Raw genomic sequence first — 20,092 nt, 5'->3', positions numbered from 1 at the left:
TATTATATTCTAACCCGGGTCTAACATAAACGCAAAACGTTCGAACTAAGAATGCTGGGTTCTTGTTGTAAAAGTGTCTGTAAATGTTTTATGCTATGTTATTGGCTTTGTTGGTAATTTTGGCGATATGCGTGATAAACTTTAGGTTTGAAGTAAGAGTGACACCCAGATCCTTATGTTCAGTAACAACATGCAAATCATGATCATTAATGTTATACAGCGGAACAGAACCATAAAAAAACGACTGTGCTAAGCATTTATGAGATGACAGTTGCCACTGTTCGGACCAAAGAAAAACTGATTTAATGTCATTTTGGAGCGAATCAATTGTTCCTGCAACCTGGGTTTTTGGTAAGAAAGCCGACAGTTTAGCATCATCGGCAAAAATTGAGGTGTCACTACTTTGAATGGCCTCAGGTAGGTCGTTCACAAAAAACAGGAATAATAATGGTCCTAGTACTGAGCCCTGCGGTACCTCACTACAAACTTCCGACCACGCTGAAAGAACATCATCAATTTTTACGCATTGTTTACGATTTGACAGATATGCAGTTATCCATTCAAGCAGTTTTCCACTAATACCATAGCATTTCAGTTTTTGTAAAAGCTTGTCATGAGACACTGTGTGTAAAACTGGAGTGTCATGCCCAATTTCGTTGTCACAATATGTTAACCCATTTTGTAACAATGACAATAAAGGTATATTCTATTCTATTCTATTCTATCTATTTATCAAAAGCCTTGCAAAAGTCTAAGTAAACAACATGACCAGCCATATTGTGAACAAAAAACATACTGGTAATATTATTCAAATGAGCTACCAAGTTAGTCATGGTAGAATGTCCGGACCTAAACCCATGTTGCTTAAACGTAAAAAGATTGTTCTCCTGTATAAATTTCCATATGGCATCTGAGATAATTTTCTCAAACACTTTACAGACGCAGCTAGTCAAGCTAACTGGTCTATAGTTGGCTGCACTTGTTGTGCTCCCCCCTTTAAAAATGGGTATGACAATAGCACTAAGCCAGTCCTCAGGCAGCTGTGAATCCTCAAAAGATCTAGAAAACAGGTAAAATAATGGTTCACATAAAAAGTCAGCTAGCTTTTTAAGCAAGAAATTTGGAATTTTGTCAGGGCCGGCTGAAAATTTGCTGAGAAGTTTTATCAAGTATTTATGAATTAACTCCTTTGAAAGTTCCACAGAATTCAGAACAGCTGAAGTTCTGCTGGGAAAGTCGGGTGAAACACCATTGTCACGACCAAAAACACTGGCATACTGATCATTTAATATACGGACATTGTCAGCATTATCAGTAGCAACGGTACCGTCAGATGCCTTCAGGTTGGGAATAGATGCCCTAGAAATTAGTTTACGGTTGATGTATGAAAACAATTTACGAGTATTATTAGCCTCTAAAACTTTATTTTCCTCAGCCACCCTTTCCCGCCTGATGGCCCTCCGCAGTTCCCTTGAAGCATCTTGATAACTTTCCAAGTATGCCAACTGATCACGTTTATAAAGCTTGTGAATAAACTGCTTTCGCCTATGCAATTCAGCTATATCCCGGTTGACGTGAGGCGTAACAGCAACTGAGGGTACGTATACAGATATCAAAGTGTAAACAACAGATTTAAATATTGCCCACATTTCTTTAATATTCCCACAATTATCAAATAAGAGATACCAGTTGACACTGGACAGAAAGTATCTCATGCCATGTAGATCACAGTCTTTAAAATTTATGTAATTCTGAGCAGCGGTGTCTTTTTCAAGAGCCAGGTTAAGTTAGAAAGTAACAGAATCGTGATCACTGGTAGACAAACTCGGCCCAACGTCAATGTTTTTAATCAGATATCTGTCAGTAGAAAACACAAGATCTAATACGTTGGACCCCCTGGTTGTTTTTTTGACATGCTGAAAGAAACCTGCATTTGAAACCAAGTTTTTGAACATTGAAGTTAGATTAGTACCAGAATTTTGAAGAAAACTGTGGTGAAGGTCAGGAAAGTTAAAAACACCCATAAGTAGAATTTGCAATTTAGTATCAAAAATAGAATTCAGATGTTCGAACATAGCGACGTTGGCCTGAAAAGAGCTCAGACCAGAGCGATATACAAGCACTATTCTCAGCTTCACCCCAGAAATAAGAATATCACAACTCAATAACTCAATTCTATCTAATTGATAATTAGGGACAGAAAACAAAGATATACCATGATAAATCATAAGCAAAACTCCTCCATGTTGAGCATTTTTTCGGTCAGTTCTAATGGTATGATATTTCGCTATAGTTGGCGCCATATCGAAAACTCAGTTCAATTATTGAGCAAAACAAAACAAAAACTTCGACTCGACTTCAAAATACCGCATTTAGGACCCGCCGCATTTAGCGTGCGCTTGCGTGCCACTCCCGCGTATCTTGCGTCATATCTTGCTATATATGGTACAGATGATGTGGATCGTGCGTTTGACATATTTTTGGAAATATTCACCAAGTATAACAAAAACTGTCCAATGAGAAACTAATATTAAGAATGTATCTGTAAAGCATCCATGGAAAACTAAGGGTTTATATAATGCTTGTAAGAAAAAAACACCTTATATAGAAAATGTATTAAATTAAGAACTGAGGAAGCCGAATCCCGATATAAAACGTATAAAAACAAATTGACAGGAATATTAAGAGCGAGCAAGAAATTATACTATACCAATTTATTACATAATAACAAAAGTAATATTAAAGGTATTTGGGATATATTAAATAGTATAATAAAAGGAAAAAATGTAAGTAATGCATATCCTAACTATTTTATTGATAAGAACAATGAAAACTATAATTTGAATCAAGTTGTGGAGAATTTCAATAGTTATTTTGTAAATGTTGGACCAGAGCTCGCTGCAAATATCCCAGAGTGCAGTAGTAAGGAATTTGAGTCACTGATAAAAATGAACTCCAAAACCATGTTTTTATCTGGGGTTACGGAATCAGAAATCTTAGAAGTGGTTAACAACTGTAAAAACAAAACGTCTATGGATTGTTTTGACATTGATATGGTACTAGTTAAGCAAATTATAAATACAATTGTGAAACCATTGACCTACATCTGTAATCTATCATTTCTAACAGGCAAATTTCCAAATCAAATGAAAATAGCAAAAGTTATGCCAATATACAAAAATTGAAACAAGCATTTTTACAAATTATAGACCGGTATCTCTGCTTCCTCAGTTCTTTAAAATATTAGAGAAACTTTACAATAATAGACTAGAACAATTTGTAGATAAACATAAATTGATTAATTAAAGTCAATATGGTCTTAGAGCAAACAGATCAGCAACAATGGCTATTATTGATGCAGTAGAAAAAAAATCACCCATAGTATAGAAAAGAAGAGATACGCAGTCGGGGTATTTATTGACTTAAAAAAAGCATTTGATACCATTAATCATAATATACTATTAAAGAAACTGGAAAGATATGGCATCAGGGGCGTGGCTTTGCAATGGATTCAAAGTTATTTGACGGGAATAATGGTAATATTTTATTCCTGCAGTCCAAATGATTAAAATTAGATGATTTAGTAAAATATTTCACTACACAACTGCTATTTAAGGTCAACAAAAACATAGTGCCAGAAAACATCCAAAAATTATTCATTCGTAAAGAGGGAAATTATAATTTAAGGGGCTTTAGTAAATTCAAAATCCCAAAGGTGAGAACAACCAGGGAAAGTATGCGTGTCTGGAGTCAAACTTTGGAACAATTTACAAGACAAACAATGTCCAACTCTTCACTTGTTCAAATACAAATTCAAAAAAACATTCCTGGCGGAATACAGAGATGAAGAAAATCAAGTATGAGTGATACGAGAGATTGGGAATAGTGCGTCTAGTTAACTTTGTGTTATTGTTGCTATTCTTATATCAAAACTGTTATTAATATCATTACATTTGTTGTTATATCATTGGTACATTAGGTGGGGAAGATGAAGGAGTAGGTAATATAAGCATTTGCTTCTTACTACCCCTTTCGAACATATTATGTAACGTTATTTTGTTGTTGAGTTATTGTTTTTGTTCTGTTTTTTCAATTTTGATGTTCGAATAAAGTTTTCATTCATTCAACTAATAAATGAACGTGAGCAACGCGTGGAAAGGCTTTTAGACATCCATGACTTCCACTTTTGACCACAAGAATCAACCGTTCTTCATCAACAATGAACTACAATCAAACACAAGTGATATGGACAGCTACCATACTATTCACAAATGAAATCTTATAGCAGAAAATATCAAATTGAAACACACACGCGTTCTGCCAGCCCCTCCTCTTGACGTTCAACACTACTGGCTGACATGGGGATGTATTTTATTCTTGTTTTTGATTGTCTATTTGTTAGGCAAGCCACCAAAGAAAACTTCAGAGCTCAAAAAGAACGCTTCATTAATATATTCGCATTAAGTAAAAGAGTTTCCGTGCTTTGCTATGCAGTGAGCAATGGCGTTTTTAGCAGTGACAATGGTTTATTTGCCGTACTAGTACACAGCGCGTTTTAATGTCTCCGCCTTGTCAGACTCGTCCTTGAATTCATGTTCATGATTCGTTACGTATTGACGATTAACATTTGATGTGCGAGGTACAACGCTCTTGAGGCATAATGCCCAAACAGCACTGTCATTTTTTGCACAAAGCCTGAGTCATTTGCCCACGCTGGCTGAAAAGAACGACATTTTGTTGCTGGAGGAGCAGTCATGATTCATTCGTTTATCGCGCGCCTGTGTTTCGTTGGCTGGGTTAAAACACGGATCTCTCCTCCTCTCCTCAGCGCCACGCAGACACACGCTCACAAACGGAGCAGAGGAGGAGGGGCGTGACCGTAAAGCCTCTAAACAACACGGCGCGCAACTGAAAATTTCAAAATTTCAGGTAAATGCGCATTAAAGAGATGTTATTTTGCCGTGCGCTCGCGTGCCACTGGTTAACCCCTCGCATGCCACTGCTGGCACACGTGTCATAGGCTGCCGACCCCTGATCTAGACCATTGGTATGTTCAATTTGGTGGCAACGTTCAGTGACGCCCCTGTACCTTTGTGGCAGGTTCTTCATTGGAGCATGCGCGCTATATTGAATGTTTTCTGGGACATTTTTAATGTTTGTTTTGGATATTGATAGACATGGACAATATTGACTGACATCAAAGAGAAATGTCAATGCTAAGGCCCAAATGCTGCATAACATTTGGAAGGACTTATTTAAAAAAAAAAGGAGAAATGCTCAGAATGAATGGATAAAAACAGGTTTTAAATACGGTGGAACCTCGGTTTTCGAACGCCTCTCAGTTCGAACAAATCGGAGTCAGACCAAAAATTTAGAGAAATTCTTGCTTCGCTGTTCGGTCAAAATATCGGAGTTCGAACGCCGGTAATGCGTGAGTGCGTACGCTAGGGTGCGATGCTGAGCGGCGTACGGGTGTAGATCGCTCTTTTCGTGACCAACTGTTATCGCATGCGGACGTGCTTCGTTTTGCTTTCGCTTTTAATACAGATGTACGAAGTGTTTTAGCCCCTAAATATGCCCCCGAAGAAAGTCAGTTCAAGCAGCAAAGTTGCGACAGATAAAAAAAGAAAAGTAGTGCGTACAACTATTGCATTTAAGAAAGAAATAATAGCTCCACCGTCCACCTGCGCCTTCTGCTGACCACCACAAAGGTAAAAATCCTATTCATAATTCTTTTCTTTATCCTTTTATTTTTTATTTTTACACGTTCGTGTTAGCGTAATCTTTCGTACGGAAGATTACGATAACGCGAACGTCTGATTAGCCTGGGTTAGCTTCATGTTTACGTTAAACATTCAAGGTAAACATTCAGGGTGTTGGAACGGATTAAAACGAGTTACATTATTTTTAATGGGAAAAATTATTTCGGTGATCGAACAAATCGGTTTTCGAACAGGATTCTGGAACAGATTATGGTCGAGAACCGAGGTTCCACTGTATAAAAACATTGCATACATATTATCCTGGCGTTTCATGTTTTGTTAACAATGTTCACTCTTGAAATTGCAAATAGAGGGATGGGTCTCTCAGCAATAAATTACATGAGTTTAGAGCCAACCTGTTTATCTGCATGTTATGAAGAGGGCTGAAGATGAATGTTTACGATGGCGTAATGAGTCTCATTGCATATGAGAAGAAGCTGTATGTGAATGATGTTATTCTGGTTCTTAAACTGCAGAACCTTTTCCCCGAGGTAGGCAATAAGGACAGTCTGTGATAGAGTTGGGAAGGGTTTCTGTGTTTATATGTGGACCAGTTCATGCAGCATACTTTTGCAATACTATTGGCCCTCCAAGAAGATTTTGACATGTGGAAATATTTCAGGATGATAAAAACATTTTCTAAGAATCAACAACATGTGAGACACAATTGTACATATTAAACCAAATGTATTCAACATTTTGTACTCTGCTAACAAATAAAAAACTTGAAAAGTAGGCTTTGTAAAAATATTGGCCCCTCTGAGTTAATACTTTGTACAACCTCCTTTTGCTGCGTTTACAGCTAGTATTTTTGGATATGCGTCTATATTTTTGCACACCTTGAAACAGAAATATTTGCCCATTCTCCACTACAAAACATCTCAAGGTTCTTAAAGTTTGAGGGTGATCGCTTCCAACGATCTTTGAGTCCATGCAATAAAACAAACCACCAAGCATGATGCTGCCACCACCATGTTTGACAGTGGGCATGGTGTTTTCGGGGTGATTTTCAGTATTGCTCTTGCGCAAAACGTAACTCTTTGCATTTAGCCCAAAACGCAAAATTTTGGTCTCATCTGACCGGAGCAACTTTCTCTACATGTGCTTTTGTGTCTCCCATGTGGCCCCTTGCAAACACCAAATGGCTCTTTTTAAAGTATTCTTTCAGAAAGGGCTTTCTTCATGCCATCATTCCATAATGGCCAGATTTATGAGGAGTATGACGAATAGTTGTCTTACAGACAGATTGTCCCGTTTTAGCTGTATATGCCTGCAGGTGGTCCAATGAGATCAAGCTGAGAGAACAGGTGGCCAAAAGTTTTACAACACTTTTCAGTTTTTTTGTTGTAAATATATAAAATGTTTACATAATTTGCTTCCACTTGACAATTGAGTCTCACATGTTGATTCGTGGAAAATGTTTTCAGATCTTTTGTTTTAAGTTTGAAGCCTGAAATGTGACATAATGACAAAAAATCTGGGGGAGGGAGCACAATACTTTTGCTAGGCAAGGTAGATTTGCAGTCAGAGGCACAACAGGCCTGTTGCACTCTATAGTGTAGGTCAATGGAAATTGCAACAAGAAGTTATTACAGTTGTGCCAATTTGTGCTGACCATTATTGATGGTGAATTCATTTGTAATCCTGCTTTTAAACTACAGAAAGTCTTTCTCACATGATCCGGTAAAGTCGCGTTTGCAAAGATTTTGTCCTCATGTTTGTTGATGGCCACGTCACCAAAACAAGGAAGATATATTGATGCTTTTAACATTCATTGCTATATTATTTACTTGGTCTTTGTTCAACTTCTTTTCAATTTACTTTTGAAAAATCTTCCTGCTATACAACACTGTTCACAACTCAGTTTTACACTTCAAGACCACAATTGTAACAAAGTTCAAAACTCAGGGAAAGCAGAATAACTCAAACTGAAGTTAGTAAAGCTAGTAAGCAAAATGGTAAAAGATTCGAATTATAAATCAAAAATATGAATCAATCCTAACCTGGTGAAAAGTCCCGCAGCTAACCCCATTGTGGTGTCATTAGCTCGCTGAAGCACCTCCTCTTCTGTATCGAAGGACAACACCGACATGACTGGACCGAAGATTTCCTCCCGGACACACGTCATGTCGTCTGTGCAGTTGCCTAGAAGTAAAAAACAAAAACACAGATGGAAATATTGACAAAACCTAACAACCCAGAACATTCAACCAAATACACTAGCATTTGATCATGGAACATGGAGCTCTTACCTAGCACGCACGGGGTCATGTAGTATCCACCCTTGAGGTTCGGGTCTGAAGGGACAAAGCGCTCACCACCACATAATACAGTGGCCCCCTAGAGACATATTACATTTAAATAATATCTGAATTTGTGTTGTACTAAGTCAAGGTGAATATTCTGAATTGATTCTATTAACGGCAGTAAGCAGCGTTACCTCCACCTTTGCCTGATCCACAAAAGCGAGGACTTTGTCTAGATGTGGCTGGCTAACCAGTGCTCCCATTTTTGTACTCTCCAAAAGCGGGTCCCCAATCTCAATAGCCTGGGTTCTTTTGACCACTTCATTCACAAATTCATCCGTTATATTCTTATGGACAAATACTCTGGTGCCGTTGCTACACACCTACGATACAAGCACAAACTGACATTACTGGGTGGTTAAGTTGAGTGACACAACTTGGAAAGGGGATTCTACCTGGCCTTGAGAAAGAAAGTTGGCCATGAGAGCTCCCCGTACAGCGTTTTCCACATCACTGTCCTCAAATATAAGCAGAGGTGATTTCCCACCAAGCTCTAACGTAACCGGTTTCACCCCTTTAGATGCCATTTCCATAATCTGTGGGATCACATGAAATAAATAAACATCTCACCTCCCGAGACTCGACCTTCACGTTTGATGTGCATTTGTCCTCGTGTGTAGACGTTAGGTCTTAAGAGGTTAATTCATTTGTCAAGCAAAATCAATTCCCAACCATAATGTTATAAGGACCACCGCCGGTCTAAACGTGGCATTTTCATTATGGTAGAATAGGAGTTCTAAAGCAAAATCCACCTTTTTGGATCCATATCTGGTGGTGGCCATTTCAGAAGATTTTGCCGAGTAACGATGACATTAATATTCGTTCCTTAATTGATCTCCGAGCAAAATTGATGACATCATTTCTAAACACCAACTCTCAAAATGGCCACCTCTAAAGATGAATAAAAACAGATGAATATTTCTTCCCAACTGATATTCTACAAACACAAAATGCCATATTTGGACTTACAGATGCCTATACGAAATACAATTGTTAGGCAATGCTTTGGGTTAACATCTGCTAAATGCTGTTGCTTTTTTTCCCACTTTGGCCAGTCTCCAAGTACTGCCTTTTAAATATTTTGCCCTTTTTATCCTGTCATTCTTTTTTCTCATTTTTCTTTTAAGTCTTTATTCGGGATTATCCTGGCGTTTCATGTTTTGTTAACAATGTTCACGAATTCAATGACAATAATCATAGTTCGAATTCTGACATATATGTTAAAGTCCGCCAATTGACATACAATGTTAAGAAGGTGGCATGTTCAAGAACCATGCATAGCAATAGCGAAATCATAACATTTACATTCCTCCTCAGTATGTAGAACACTTTTGCTCTTACGTTCACATAAACCTGAATCACCAGGGTTGTCGGGGAACCGCTACCAGTGGTGTGTCTTGGGCAAGTACAGCCAGGTGGCGCCCATCCTTGCTCACCACATGAAACTGAGTACTGGTTTCCATGGATACCAGTATCTGGTCGCTGTTGTTTGTTAATTCATTTATTTAAAAAAAATAAAGTCTAGGCCCCTGAAAATATGATTCTGACAATATTATCAGCCATGGACAAAAATGTTGCAGTAGGTATTAAGATTACATACCCAAGATGGCATGTGTAATATATTTGTGTGAATAAAGACATTTTTTTCATTTGGAAGTATTTTTCTTGAATATTTAGTATAGACAAGATAAGAATGGTATGTTTGGAATATATAAATGTTGCCTTTCTTCTCATGTTTTTTTTAAGTAATTTTGTGTTCTTTCAAGGCTATTCGTGTTTTTGACCTAAACTCGTTCACTGCCATTGACAGCTATAGATGTCAAAGGAAGTGAGAAGTCCATCAACAGAGCTAAAAGTAATTAGTAACTATTTGTGTATTTTTGTACTGCCCCTACTGCCACCCAACTGTGAAACTACTCATCTCTCCTAGTCTTCTCACCAAATGTTAATCTTAGTGACTTAAAAGAAGTTGAAGAATGTAACTTGTGCAATAAGCCGAAAAATTTGTACCGATAATGTTTTTTACTTAAAACCACCTAACCGAAAATCAGCCATGTTGATGTACAGTTCTGAATATGAAATGTTATTTTACTTTTTCATGTGACTGACTTTAGTGTATGTGTTTGTGTCTCTAGCATAGTTTTAGAAATTGTACACGGATTAAATTAGAATGACTGTGCGCCTTTAGAGCATCACCGGCATTGAGACGTCAAACCATTTGTGGGTGGCATTTCCGTTTTTGGCAGGGTCGTTGGCACATGAGAATAGAAAACCCAAAGAGTAAGACTGAGCCCATTCTTCACATCTAGGGTAACCTACCTGACTGTGAAAGATGGTGGTCATATCTAAACTCCCCCTTTGCTTGGGTGGACATACACACTAACAGAAATATGAGATAAACACACACACACATATACATACATACTTAGATCCCAAATAAAAAGGTTATCACCACCCTCGCATTGCTTGTGTGTGAAAAGAGCGAGACAGGGGGAAAGCCTACCTTGACACACCTCTGACGCTTGCATAATGTTTGTCAAGGTAATCTCTCATTCATGTAACAATCATCTTAGGTGTAGTGGGGACCCAATCATTACTGTGTGGTATTAGAAGTTAAAATGCAAAGGAAAGAAATCCACAAAATGATTTACCAACCATGCTGGCCTGCATGGCACAGTAATAGTATTGCTTGCACATTTTTGCAAGTCTTCCCAATTTCCATAATGATGTTTATAGTCAAATTCTTAAGGTTCACTCACAAAAAAAAACCACAACACTTAGTTGAATTTTGAACTCACCTTTTGTCCAGTTGACACACTGCCAGTGAAGGACACCTTTGCCACATCGGAATGGTGGCAGAGTAAAGTGCCCGTCTCCTGCCCCCCCTGCACCACATTGAAGAGACCCTTTGGAGCTCCTGCTTCCGTAAAAATCTCTGCCAGCAATACTGCTGTCAAAGGGGTTACTGGGGATGGCTTAAACACCATGGTGTTGCCTGAATCACCAAATGCAAAACCGAAAATATGAAATGTACATCATATCAATGTTTGAAACCTTTTTTTAAACTACCTAATTTGATGATTTGAGACAGGTGTTACACATGTATTAACATTTATTTTTGCTTTTTATTGGCCTACACATAAACTATGTTAGAGATGGACAAACATTGGGTCCCGGGCTGCATTGGCTTAAAAGATTTGGCCATGTGGCTGGTCCTGGAGACCAATTCAATTTTTCTTATTTATGAATAAATAGACTGAACATGCAGAAATCTAAATGTGATTTTTGTTTTTATATTCGTTTTAATTAGATCAAGTTGGTTTTGACACACAGTTATTGTGTATGTTTATATATACACATATATATATATATATATATATATATAAATAAAAGGGCAATGTTTCAAACATTTAATTTGTTATTTAGTTTTTGTAGTATTTCTACAGTAGGATTGTGTAGTATTTCTGTAGTAGGATTGTTGTAGTAGTTCCATAGTAGTGATGTTGTAGTATTTCCTTAGTGTTATTTTCGTAACATTTATGTAGTATAGCATCACTGTTTCAGTATTTCAGTAATATTTTAGCAGTAAGATTTTTGTAGAATTTCCATACCTTTATTTTTGTAGTATTTTCGTATACTTTTTTGTAGTATTTCTGTAGTTGTATTTTTTGTAGTATTTCTGTATTATAGTAATACGGTTTTAGTATTTTTGTAATATTTTATTAGGATTTTTTGTCGTATTTCTGTAGGACCTTTGTGGTATTTCTGTAGTAGGATTGTTTTGTAGTATTTCTGAAGTAGGATGGTTGTAGTATTTATGTAGTAGGATTGTGGTAAAATTTTTGTTGTATTTCTGTAGAATTTTTGTAGAATTACTGCAATAGTAGTTATTAGTATTCCTAATGTGGTATTTCCGTTTTCAGAATAAAAGTAAAATATTATATTGGGCCCTTGTTTTTCGAATTGTATTGTCTTTTAAGCACCAGTTATGTTATTAGATTGTAGTAATGTTTTAACAACAGACACAAAAAGGGACAACATGGACAAAGCATTTTGCCAACTGAAAATGACATCACTGCTGAGCGCTCAGAAAACAACCAATCACGGCTCACCTAAATCCCGAATTTGGTCGTGTGACATTTACAAACTGTACCACAATTGGTCATCATTGGGTGATATTTGGAAATTGGACTTATCTGGCTTCACATCAGAAAAGTGAGCACAAGAACACAATCTTTGAATTCATTGACTAGAATTGCTAAATCAGTCCGCAAAAAGGCAAATGACCACACTGACCTCAATCATGATTGTCATTACTCAAGGGCAAGTTTTGGCATGGATGAAGGACACGTCTCCTCGCCAATATCGAGCAATCATTATTTTGTTCCCACCAATATTACGTGATAACTTTTAAAAAATAGCGCTTGGTTCACACCAATGCCAAAACCAAACCTACTCCCTTGCCCCAGAGTATATTGAGTTATAGACCCCTGATCTAGTGTCTAAATAAGTCTATGGTCACCATTGGTAGAGCAGATGTAATTGCTTTTAAAATGTTTTGGAAGAATCCCATACCGCAGGCCAAGGCTGGAGCTGATTTCCATGCGGCAATCTGGAAAGGGTAATTCCAAGCACCGATGCCGACACATACACCCAAGGGCTCCCTGCGTGTGTAGGCGAAAGATCCACCAGACAACTGCACATGCTGGCCTGCACAAAATCAACCATAACCACAGAATTTAGTTTTTAAAATCAAGTTTTGATTTTACAAAAATAATGTGTTGCCTTTCTTAAACCGTGTTGCTCTAACCTGCAAGGGTGCTGGAGAGACCCGCATAATACTCTACGCACAATCGGGCGGAGTCCACATCCAGGCGGGCTTCTGTAATAGACTTTCCGTTGTTGACAACTTCCATTTCAGCAATTTCTTCTCTCCTTTTCTGTGCATGCCAAGCAATAATAGGTGAAGCAAAAACATAAACAAAAAAGTGTCCAGGCTGCATTGAAGGTAAAGAATTAAAAAAGAAATTCACCTCAATGATGTGAGCGGCTTCTATCATCACCCGTGCTCTCTCCATCCCAGACATTTTGCTCCATGGACCAAAAGCGGACTTAGCTGCCTCTACCGCTTGGTCGACCTCTGAGGAGCCACATGGTTCCAATGTGCACAGGACACGCCCTTCAAAATAAGCCAAGTTGAAGGCAAATTTTACCTATACCTGTGTAGATTCTCAGTCATACAGCTCACAGTAAGCAAAGTTGAAATCAGAGCAACTGGAATTGTATAGTTTGTTGGATATTCAACATGCTTTGATTGCCTTAAGTAAACTTTTGTAGACAAGGTTTGTTTCTTATGTCTGTACAAGTCATGCTAATCTAAAGACAATTGTTGCTCGCAAGAGTGTAAGTTTGGTCTTAGCATTTGTGGGACAGAGCACACTTTTAAGGGATGACATGATATTGATGGGTACAAAACAATGATTACTCTATAGTGGTTGGGACATGGCACGTTTTTTGAAAAGTGATCACATATCATTGGTGGGGACAAAACATCGATTGCTCGGTATTGGTGAGGACATGCCCCCTTCGTCCATGCCGAAACTATTCCCTTGGTTGCTAGACAACACAAATTATGAATCCCCTAAATTGAAATTTAAAATAATAAAAACTGGAAAGTGGAAGACCTAAAAGATTTTCCAACAGTGTCCCAATATCATGAAAACTGCATTGTGCATAAAAATTTGTCAGTAAAAACATAGATTCGGCAAGCAATATCCACCTGCTTTTTTGTATCTCAGAGTGTTGCCATTTTCCTCCCTGCTGTCCACTGAAAATGAAATCAAAGTTGCCTAATGTTTAGGTAAACGCCAATTACAGTTTACCCATTTTCGGGAGGAGAAATGTGATTGGTAGTTATTCAATGCCTGACCAACTGTAAGGTTATTTTAAGGCAACGGTGAGAAAATGGCGGCTGACTGAGCGCGAAAAGACTTGTATTGTTGTTTGGCTGTATCATGCTGATTTTTGATTGGAATGATGCAATGTTTAAAATTTTTTTTATGTTTTTTTTATTTAAGTTTATTTCTTTGCTCTTTTCAAATTAAATGGACAAAGTAATAATCACTATGCCAATTTTATACCTGTCATGATTACTGAAGCGAGGCACCTGTAACCCCCCCCGCCCTGGCGCCAACTGCCTCGGACGCTGATTGGCTCCTTGTCACTTTTTAAACCCCTGTCTTACTGTCACCGGTTGTCAGTCCGTCTGCGAGCCGCAGCTTACGCTAGGCAAGCTTTTCGACCCAGACTCTCTCCTGTTCTGGTTCCCGTCTGTTTCCCGGCTCCGACCCTTTTTCTAATCTCGACTACGATTTTGGCTCCCCTGACCTGACCTGTTTTTTCCGCTCTCGACACCGCCATCGCTCGCCACAGAAATACCACTAACGCATTTGAGCAACCTGCTCCCCGCGATCTACGGGTCGTGTTTACTATCCTTTCCCTTCCTCCCAATAAAACTACGAGAAACGCACGCAAGTGGGTCCTATCTCCGTTCTGGTCCTGACAATACCAGTAGACAGACATAGAAACATGTAGTTTTCAAACAGAGGGGTGGATTTTATGAAGTCTGTCATTTTACTTTGAATGAACTATATTACCGTGTAGAGTTGTCGATTGAGGTATGCCGGGATTATTCAAGGTCCTAACACAGCTTTCAACAAGATAGAGGTTGGACTTTGACTGCGCCACTCCGACATATTGATTATTTTTTTTCCCCTTTTTTTGTAGCCATTTTCTTGTAGATTCTCTTGTGTTAGGATCAATGTCCATCTGCATGACCCAAATGTGACTCAGCTTTTATGTCAGAATTATTTCAATTCATTCTATAATGGTGTTTTACACATTTTCGGCCAGCAATGAATTCTTCATTCATTACCCGTGCTAACTCCCCGAGTTAATAAATACCAGCATTCTCCCAGGCAGAATAATCTGTAAAGAGGTGATAGTCTTTTATTTTTAAGTCATACTAGGTGGAATTTGAATGTATAAATACAGCTTACACTGGTTGTGGGCCATCAGAGTATGCAAGACTTTCTCTACTGGCCTAAAGAAATATCATCATTAGATTTTGTCTATAAATCCTTTCTAAGTATTTCCAAATTGTTTGTCAGCTTCCTTGTATTGCTTTCTGGCGAGCATTTTTTATAATCGAGCATGGAACCACATTTCAACAATTACTAATTGCCAGGGTTATAAATCTACCTGGAGCCCTTCACAATCAGTTCTGCAGAGGATGTATCATAAAATATGTGTCAATAAAACAGTTGCTTTATGAAATTATATCTTGAGTTGCCCACACTAGGGCCTTCTAGCTGGCTTAGACATCAGCGTTTTCAATAACTATGATTGGCTAAGGGGTGGTGATGCATCAGAGTGATGGTGTCAACGACCGTTAAACTTGAAGAGGACGAACGATGATTGGCTGGTGATGGAGTGTACAAGCAGAGTTAGCAAACTGTATCTGTAACAGGTTGCACAAGAAAATGTATTGTGCTGATTTAATTATGTTTTTGTCAACCCACAATGGCTGAAGGAGGATAAGAAATTAATTTTGTCATAGATTTACTGTTAAAGCCATTTTCAAGACTGACTTTTCAATAAAAGCTGGACATCATTAGTAAGGTATGACAACTCCAAAGCTAGCATCCCTGCAGCAACTCGGAAAAGGGATGGTGTGCCACTTTCAGCCCAGGATCTACGAGCGGTGCCCCTGGCGCACCGGTTTAGAGGAACACTGCAATATTCAGCATTATCTTCATTGGTGATAAAAAAAAGAACTTTTTGATGGAACTGAAACACACAGATAATTTGTACAACAGAGTAATTGAAATCTTCTTGAGGACAGACAGGAGGATGGATATTCAGTACAAATAAACAATTTCGGGTGGGTAAAGTGTGCATGTACAAGTTGGTTTGTGGGATCCCTTAACCACTAGAGTTGTAGGGACACTATTTTCTGTGGTGTGGCTTGGGCAATTACAGCCTGGTGGCGCCCATCTCTCTCCAGGCCAACATACTGTGTGTTTCCTTCGCTCTGAAATTGCTGGTCTGCTAGTGATCCCAAGAGCCAAGAAAAGTTCCGCAGGTACTAGAGCGTTCTCCATTCAGGCCCTGGTGTTGTGAATGCTCTGCCTTTTGAGATTTGATCTGCTACCTCAGTAGAACTGTTTGAATCTAGGCTTAAAACACACTTCTATCCTATAGCTTATGAATGACCTATATGTCATGTTGACAATATTTGTGTATTATTTGTTATTGCAACCTTTGTTGCTGTCTGCTCATCCTGGAAGGGGGATTACCTTATGTGCTTCTCAAGGTTTCTTCAATTTCCTCATGTTGAGGTTTTTGAGTTTTTCCTTGCCCTCATGTTGAGGTTTTTGAGGTTTCCCTGCCCTTGTGTTGAGGTTTCCCTGCCCTCGTGTTGAGGTTTTAGAGGTTTTCCCTGCCCTCATGTAGGTTTTACATCAGGGAATGGCATACCTGTGAACCTGTACGGTTTTGCCGTATAAAGTACGTTTTTTATGCATTTTAAGACGAGTACGACGTACAAGGAAATCTGTACGGAAAAATGCAAATTTGTCAATCGCATGCGTCTGCTGCCTGAGGATTTCCCATCATGCATCATTCCGGAAAAAAAATATGGTGTACGATCATTTTGTATTTTGTAAGGGAACATACGACAGTTTGTACGGGCATGGAGCCATGGAGGTTGACAGGTATGGAATGGTGTAATAATAGTCTGTAGTTAGCAATAATCTGTGGTGTGTGCTGCCCTTTGAGACTCCGTGTGAGTGAGGGCTACACAATTAAACATGACTCAATTCCCAAATAATATTGCAATTTACAAGGGTTATTTGTATGCCTATTTTTATTGGATTGAAATTGTAGTTGCAGCAAATGTTTAAAAGCCATAAAATAGCCATTGAGGGTTGGATTGATTCAGTCTACTGAAGGTCTAGGTGTAAATAAACAGCCCACCATTGTTAATAAGACTGGGTAGAATTTAAAATCTTTAGACCTTACATACTCCTTACACTCTTTTGACCAAGTCTGATAATTGTACGTCAAACAAATATTTCTCGATATGTGTCAGTAAGATTGTCCCTAACGCCATTTGTTACGTATGGGGTGTATTTAATAACATAAAAAAGCGACGAGCAAAGTGCATTAGATTGAATTACAATTGAAAGCCTTATTGTTGCTTAATGAATTACCTGTTGCAGGTTCGAATACGTTCTCCTCACTTTTTCTATCATCGCACGCCCTTCTTTTTCCACCCCAAAAGTTGAGCGGCGCGGTGATGGTCGAAGAGCCCGAGGAGAGGCTTCGAGCAGCAGCTGACAGGGGGGTGGCCCGCGGGAACGCGAGGAGCCTCCGGAGCATTTTTAGCTTTAGTGGCTCTTCTGCTTTCGAGTGCACCGACGACGAGAAACGCACACGCAGTCGTCTCACAAGAGCGAAACTTGGTCTTTATGTTTCCCGTACAACGTTTGAGATTCCTTTCGGCAGGTTTCATGCTTTACTGAATTTTACCAAAAGACTACATTGACATAAGGCGTAAAATAAATCGTGCGAAAACATTGTTTTTAAAAATATTTTCAGAATCAACCTGGGGGCGGTTCAAACAAGAAAACGTCACTGAGCCTGTGATATCATTGGGTAGCGTGTTTCCTTTTTGACCATCAAAATAGAAATGGGTTTCAAGATACGATACAACGTTTGTGCGAGTAATTCAACTTTTAATTAGAATCATTACCAGAAGTCTTATATTTACAAAATTTGAACTAAAAAGCATTAAACGTCCCTGAACGTGACATACATGTGTGCTTAAAATGGCCCTTAATTATATCTCATCTCATCTCATCTCATTAGCTGCACCGCTTATCCTCAGTAGGGTCGCGGGGGTGCTGGAGCCCATCCCAGCAATCATCGCGCAGTGGGCAGGGGACACACTGAACTGGTTGCCAGCCAATCGCAGGGCACACTGGGACAAAGATACTAAAGAAGTCATGTTTATTTCTATAGCACTCAATCACAGGGAGTCTCAAAGGGCTGCATATACCACAGATTATTGCAAACTACAGACTATTATTACACCACCCCCTGATCTAAAACCTACTTGAGGGCAGGGAAAAAACAAAAAAAGCTCAACATGAGGAAAATGAAGAAACCTTGAGAAGGGACCGCACATGACGTAATCCCCCTTCGAGGATTACCAGGCTGCAACGGATGTTGCAATAACAAATAATATACATATATAGTATATAGTCAACATGAAATATAGGTCGTTTATAAGCTATAAAAGAGAAGTGTGTTTAAGCCTAGATTTAAACAGTTCCACTGAGGTTGCAGATCGAATCTCAGTGGGAAGAGCATTCCACAGCCCAGGGGCCCGAATGGAGAACACTCTCAAACCTGCAGATCTTTTCTTGGCTCTTGGGATCACTAGTAGACCAGAATTTTCAGAGCGAAAGCTCCGGACTGGAACATAGGGGGGAACTAAATCTGAAAGATATGAGGGAGCAAGTCCATGCAAGATTTTGTATACTACCAACAGAACCTTAAAATCACATCTTAAACTATCAGGGAGCCAATACAGGTTAGCTAGAATCGGGGTAATTTGGTCAAACTTTCTTGTCTTAGTTAAAAGCCTCCCTGCAGCATTTTCTACCTGCTGAAGATTCCTGATTTTGGACTTCGGGAGACCGGAAGGTAGTGCATTACAGTAATCAAGACGGGAGGTAACAAACACATGAATTACAATCTCCGTATCCGACTGAGACAGCATAGGGCAAATCTAGCAATGTTGCAAAGATGGAAAAAATCTATTCTAGTAATATTCTTAACATGTGGTTGAAAGGACAGATCGGGGTCAAATATGACACGTAAATTTTTGACTGAGTCACTCTGGGTGATATTACATTTGTCAATGTTCAGAGCTGTTTTTGAGAGTTAAGACGCAAGAAATTAAGTGACATCCACTCTTTTAATCTCAGTGAGGCAGGCCTCCAAATTTCCACAATTTAGTGTGGCAGATTCCTCCAACGGAAGATATAGTTGAGTGTCATCCGCGTAGCAGTGGAAACTGATATTATACTTGCGAGTAATATCACCTAATGGAAGCATTTAAATGCTGAAAATAAGGGGGCCAAGTACTGAACCATGCTGAACACCACAGGTAACACTAAAGGGCTCAGACGTCATTTCACCATATTTAACACATTGCGCCCTATCTGAGAAGTAGGATCTGAACCATGAGAGGACAGTTCCTGAGAGACCAATCCATTTTTCCAACCGTTCTAGTAAGATATTATTATTATCAAAAGCAGCACAAAGGTCCAGCAGCAGCAAAAGTGATGAAGCGCCAGAGTCCATTGCCAGTAGAAAATCATTAGTTACCTTAATGATAGCTGTCTCAGTAGAGTGGTTACCCCTGAATCCTGATTGCATTGATTCAAAAAGATTGTTCCCGGATATAAAATCATTCAGCTGCTGTGCCACTACTTTTTCAAGTACTTTAGAAAGAAACGGTAGGTTTGACAAAGGTCTATAGTTACATAAGCTTTCTGGATCAAGGTTGGGTAGTTTCAGTGTAGGTTTAATAACAGCGGACTTAAAAGCCGCTGGAACTACACCTGAGGAGAGTGATATGTTTACAATATTTAGAACTGAAGGTCCAAGGACCCCAAAAAGACCTTTAATAAGCGACCCCGGAAGCGGGTCGAACAGGCAAGTCGTCGGTTTGGCCGCATTCACCACCTGTTTAAGATTATCGAGTGACAGTTGACTAAATCGGGTTAAATTCCCTGGACAGCCACCATGTCGTGCATCTATAGATTTCAGCCTTTTAATATGTGATGTATCAACACTGTCTTTAGAAATGTGTACCTGTATGCATTGAAATAAAACACAGTCGAGTTTAAAAGGGGGGTGGCTGTAGATCAGACCTGGGCGCTCCGGTCCTGG

General features: G+C 38.9%; 1 protein-coding gene across 5 annotated transcripts in view; it reads right to left on the bottom strand.

Moving 5' to 3' along the window:
* Window positions 1-20,092, bottom strand: part of aldh9a1b (aldehyde dehydrogenase 9 family, member A1b) — a 26,800-nt gene extending 6,708 nt beyond the window's left edge. For 2 of the 5 annotated variants that reach the window (XM_088337235.1, XM_088337228.1), the window contains exons 1-9: window positions 17,341-17,734; window positions 13,102-13,247; window positions 12,879-13,008; window positions 12,644-12,778; window positions 10,867-11,063; window positions 8,464-8,604; window positions 8,203-8,391; window positions 8,015-8,102; window positions 7,766-7,907 (exon numbers count right to left, since the gene is read on the bottom strand). In XM_088337235.1, the coding sequence (XP_088193361.1) occupies window positions 7,766-7,907; window positions 8,015-8,102; window positions 8,203-8,391; window positions 8,464-8,604; window positions 10,867-11,063; window positions 12,644-12,778; window positions 12,879-13,008; window positions 13,102-13,247; window positions 17,341-17,509 (1,337 nt within the window). In that variant the 5' untranslated portion in view covers window positions 17,510-17,734. Of the gene's footprint in view, window positions 1-7,765; window positions 7,908-8,014; window positions 8,103-8,202; window positions 8,392-8,463; window positions 8,605-10,866; window positions 11,064-12,643; window positions 12,779-12,878; window positions 13,009-13,101; window positions 13,248-17,340; window positions 17,736-20,014 lie in introns of those variants that run through there. The other 3 variants (XM_088337258.1, XM_088337243.1, XM_088337251.1) reach the window with 3 other exon arrangements.

This window comes from Urocampus carinirostris, chromosome 1 (assembly GCF_059441175.1).
Source record: "Urocampus carinirostris isolate Australia breed hairy pipefish chromosome 1, RoL_Ucar_1.0, whole genome shotgun sequence".
NCBI classification, from domain to species: domain Eukaryota; kingdom Metazoa; phylum Chordata; class Actinopteri; order Syngnathiformes; family Syngnathidae; genus Urocampus; species Urocampus carinirostris.
This window is presented reverse-complemented; position numbering and strand designations above follow the sequence as displayed.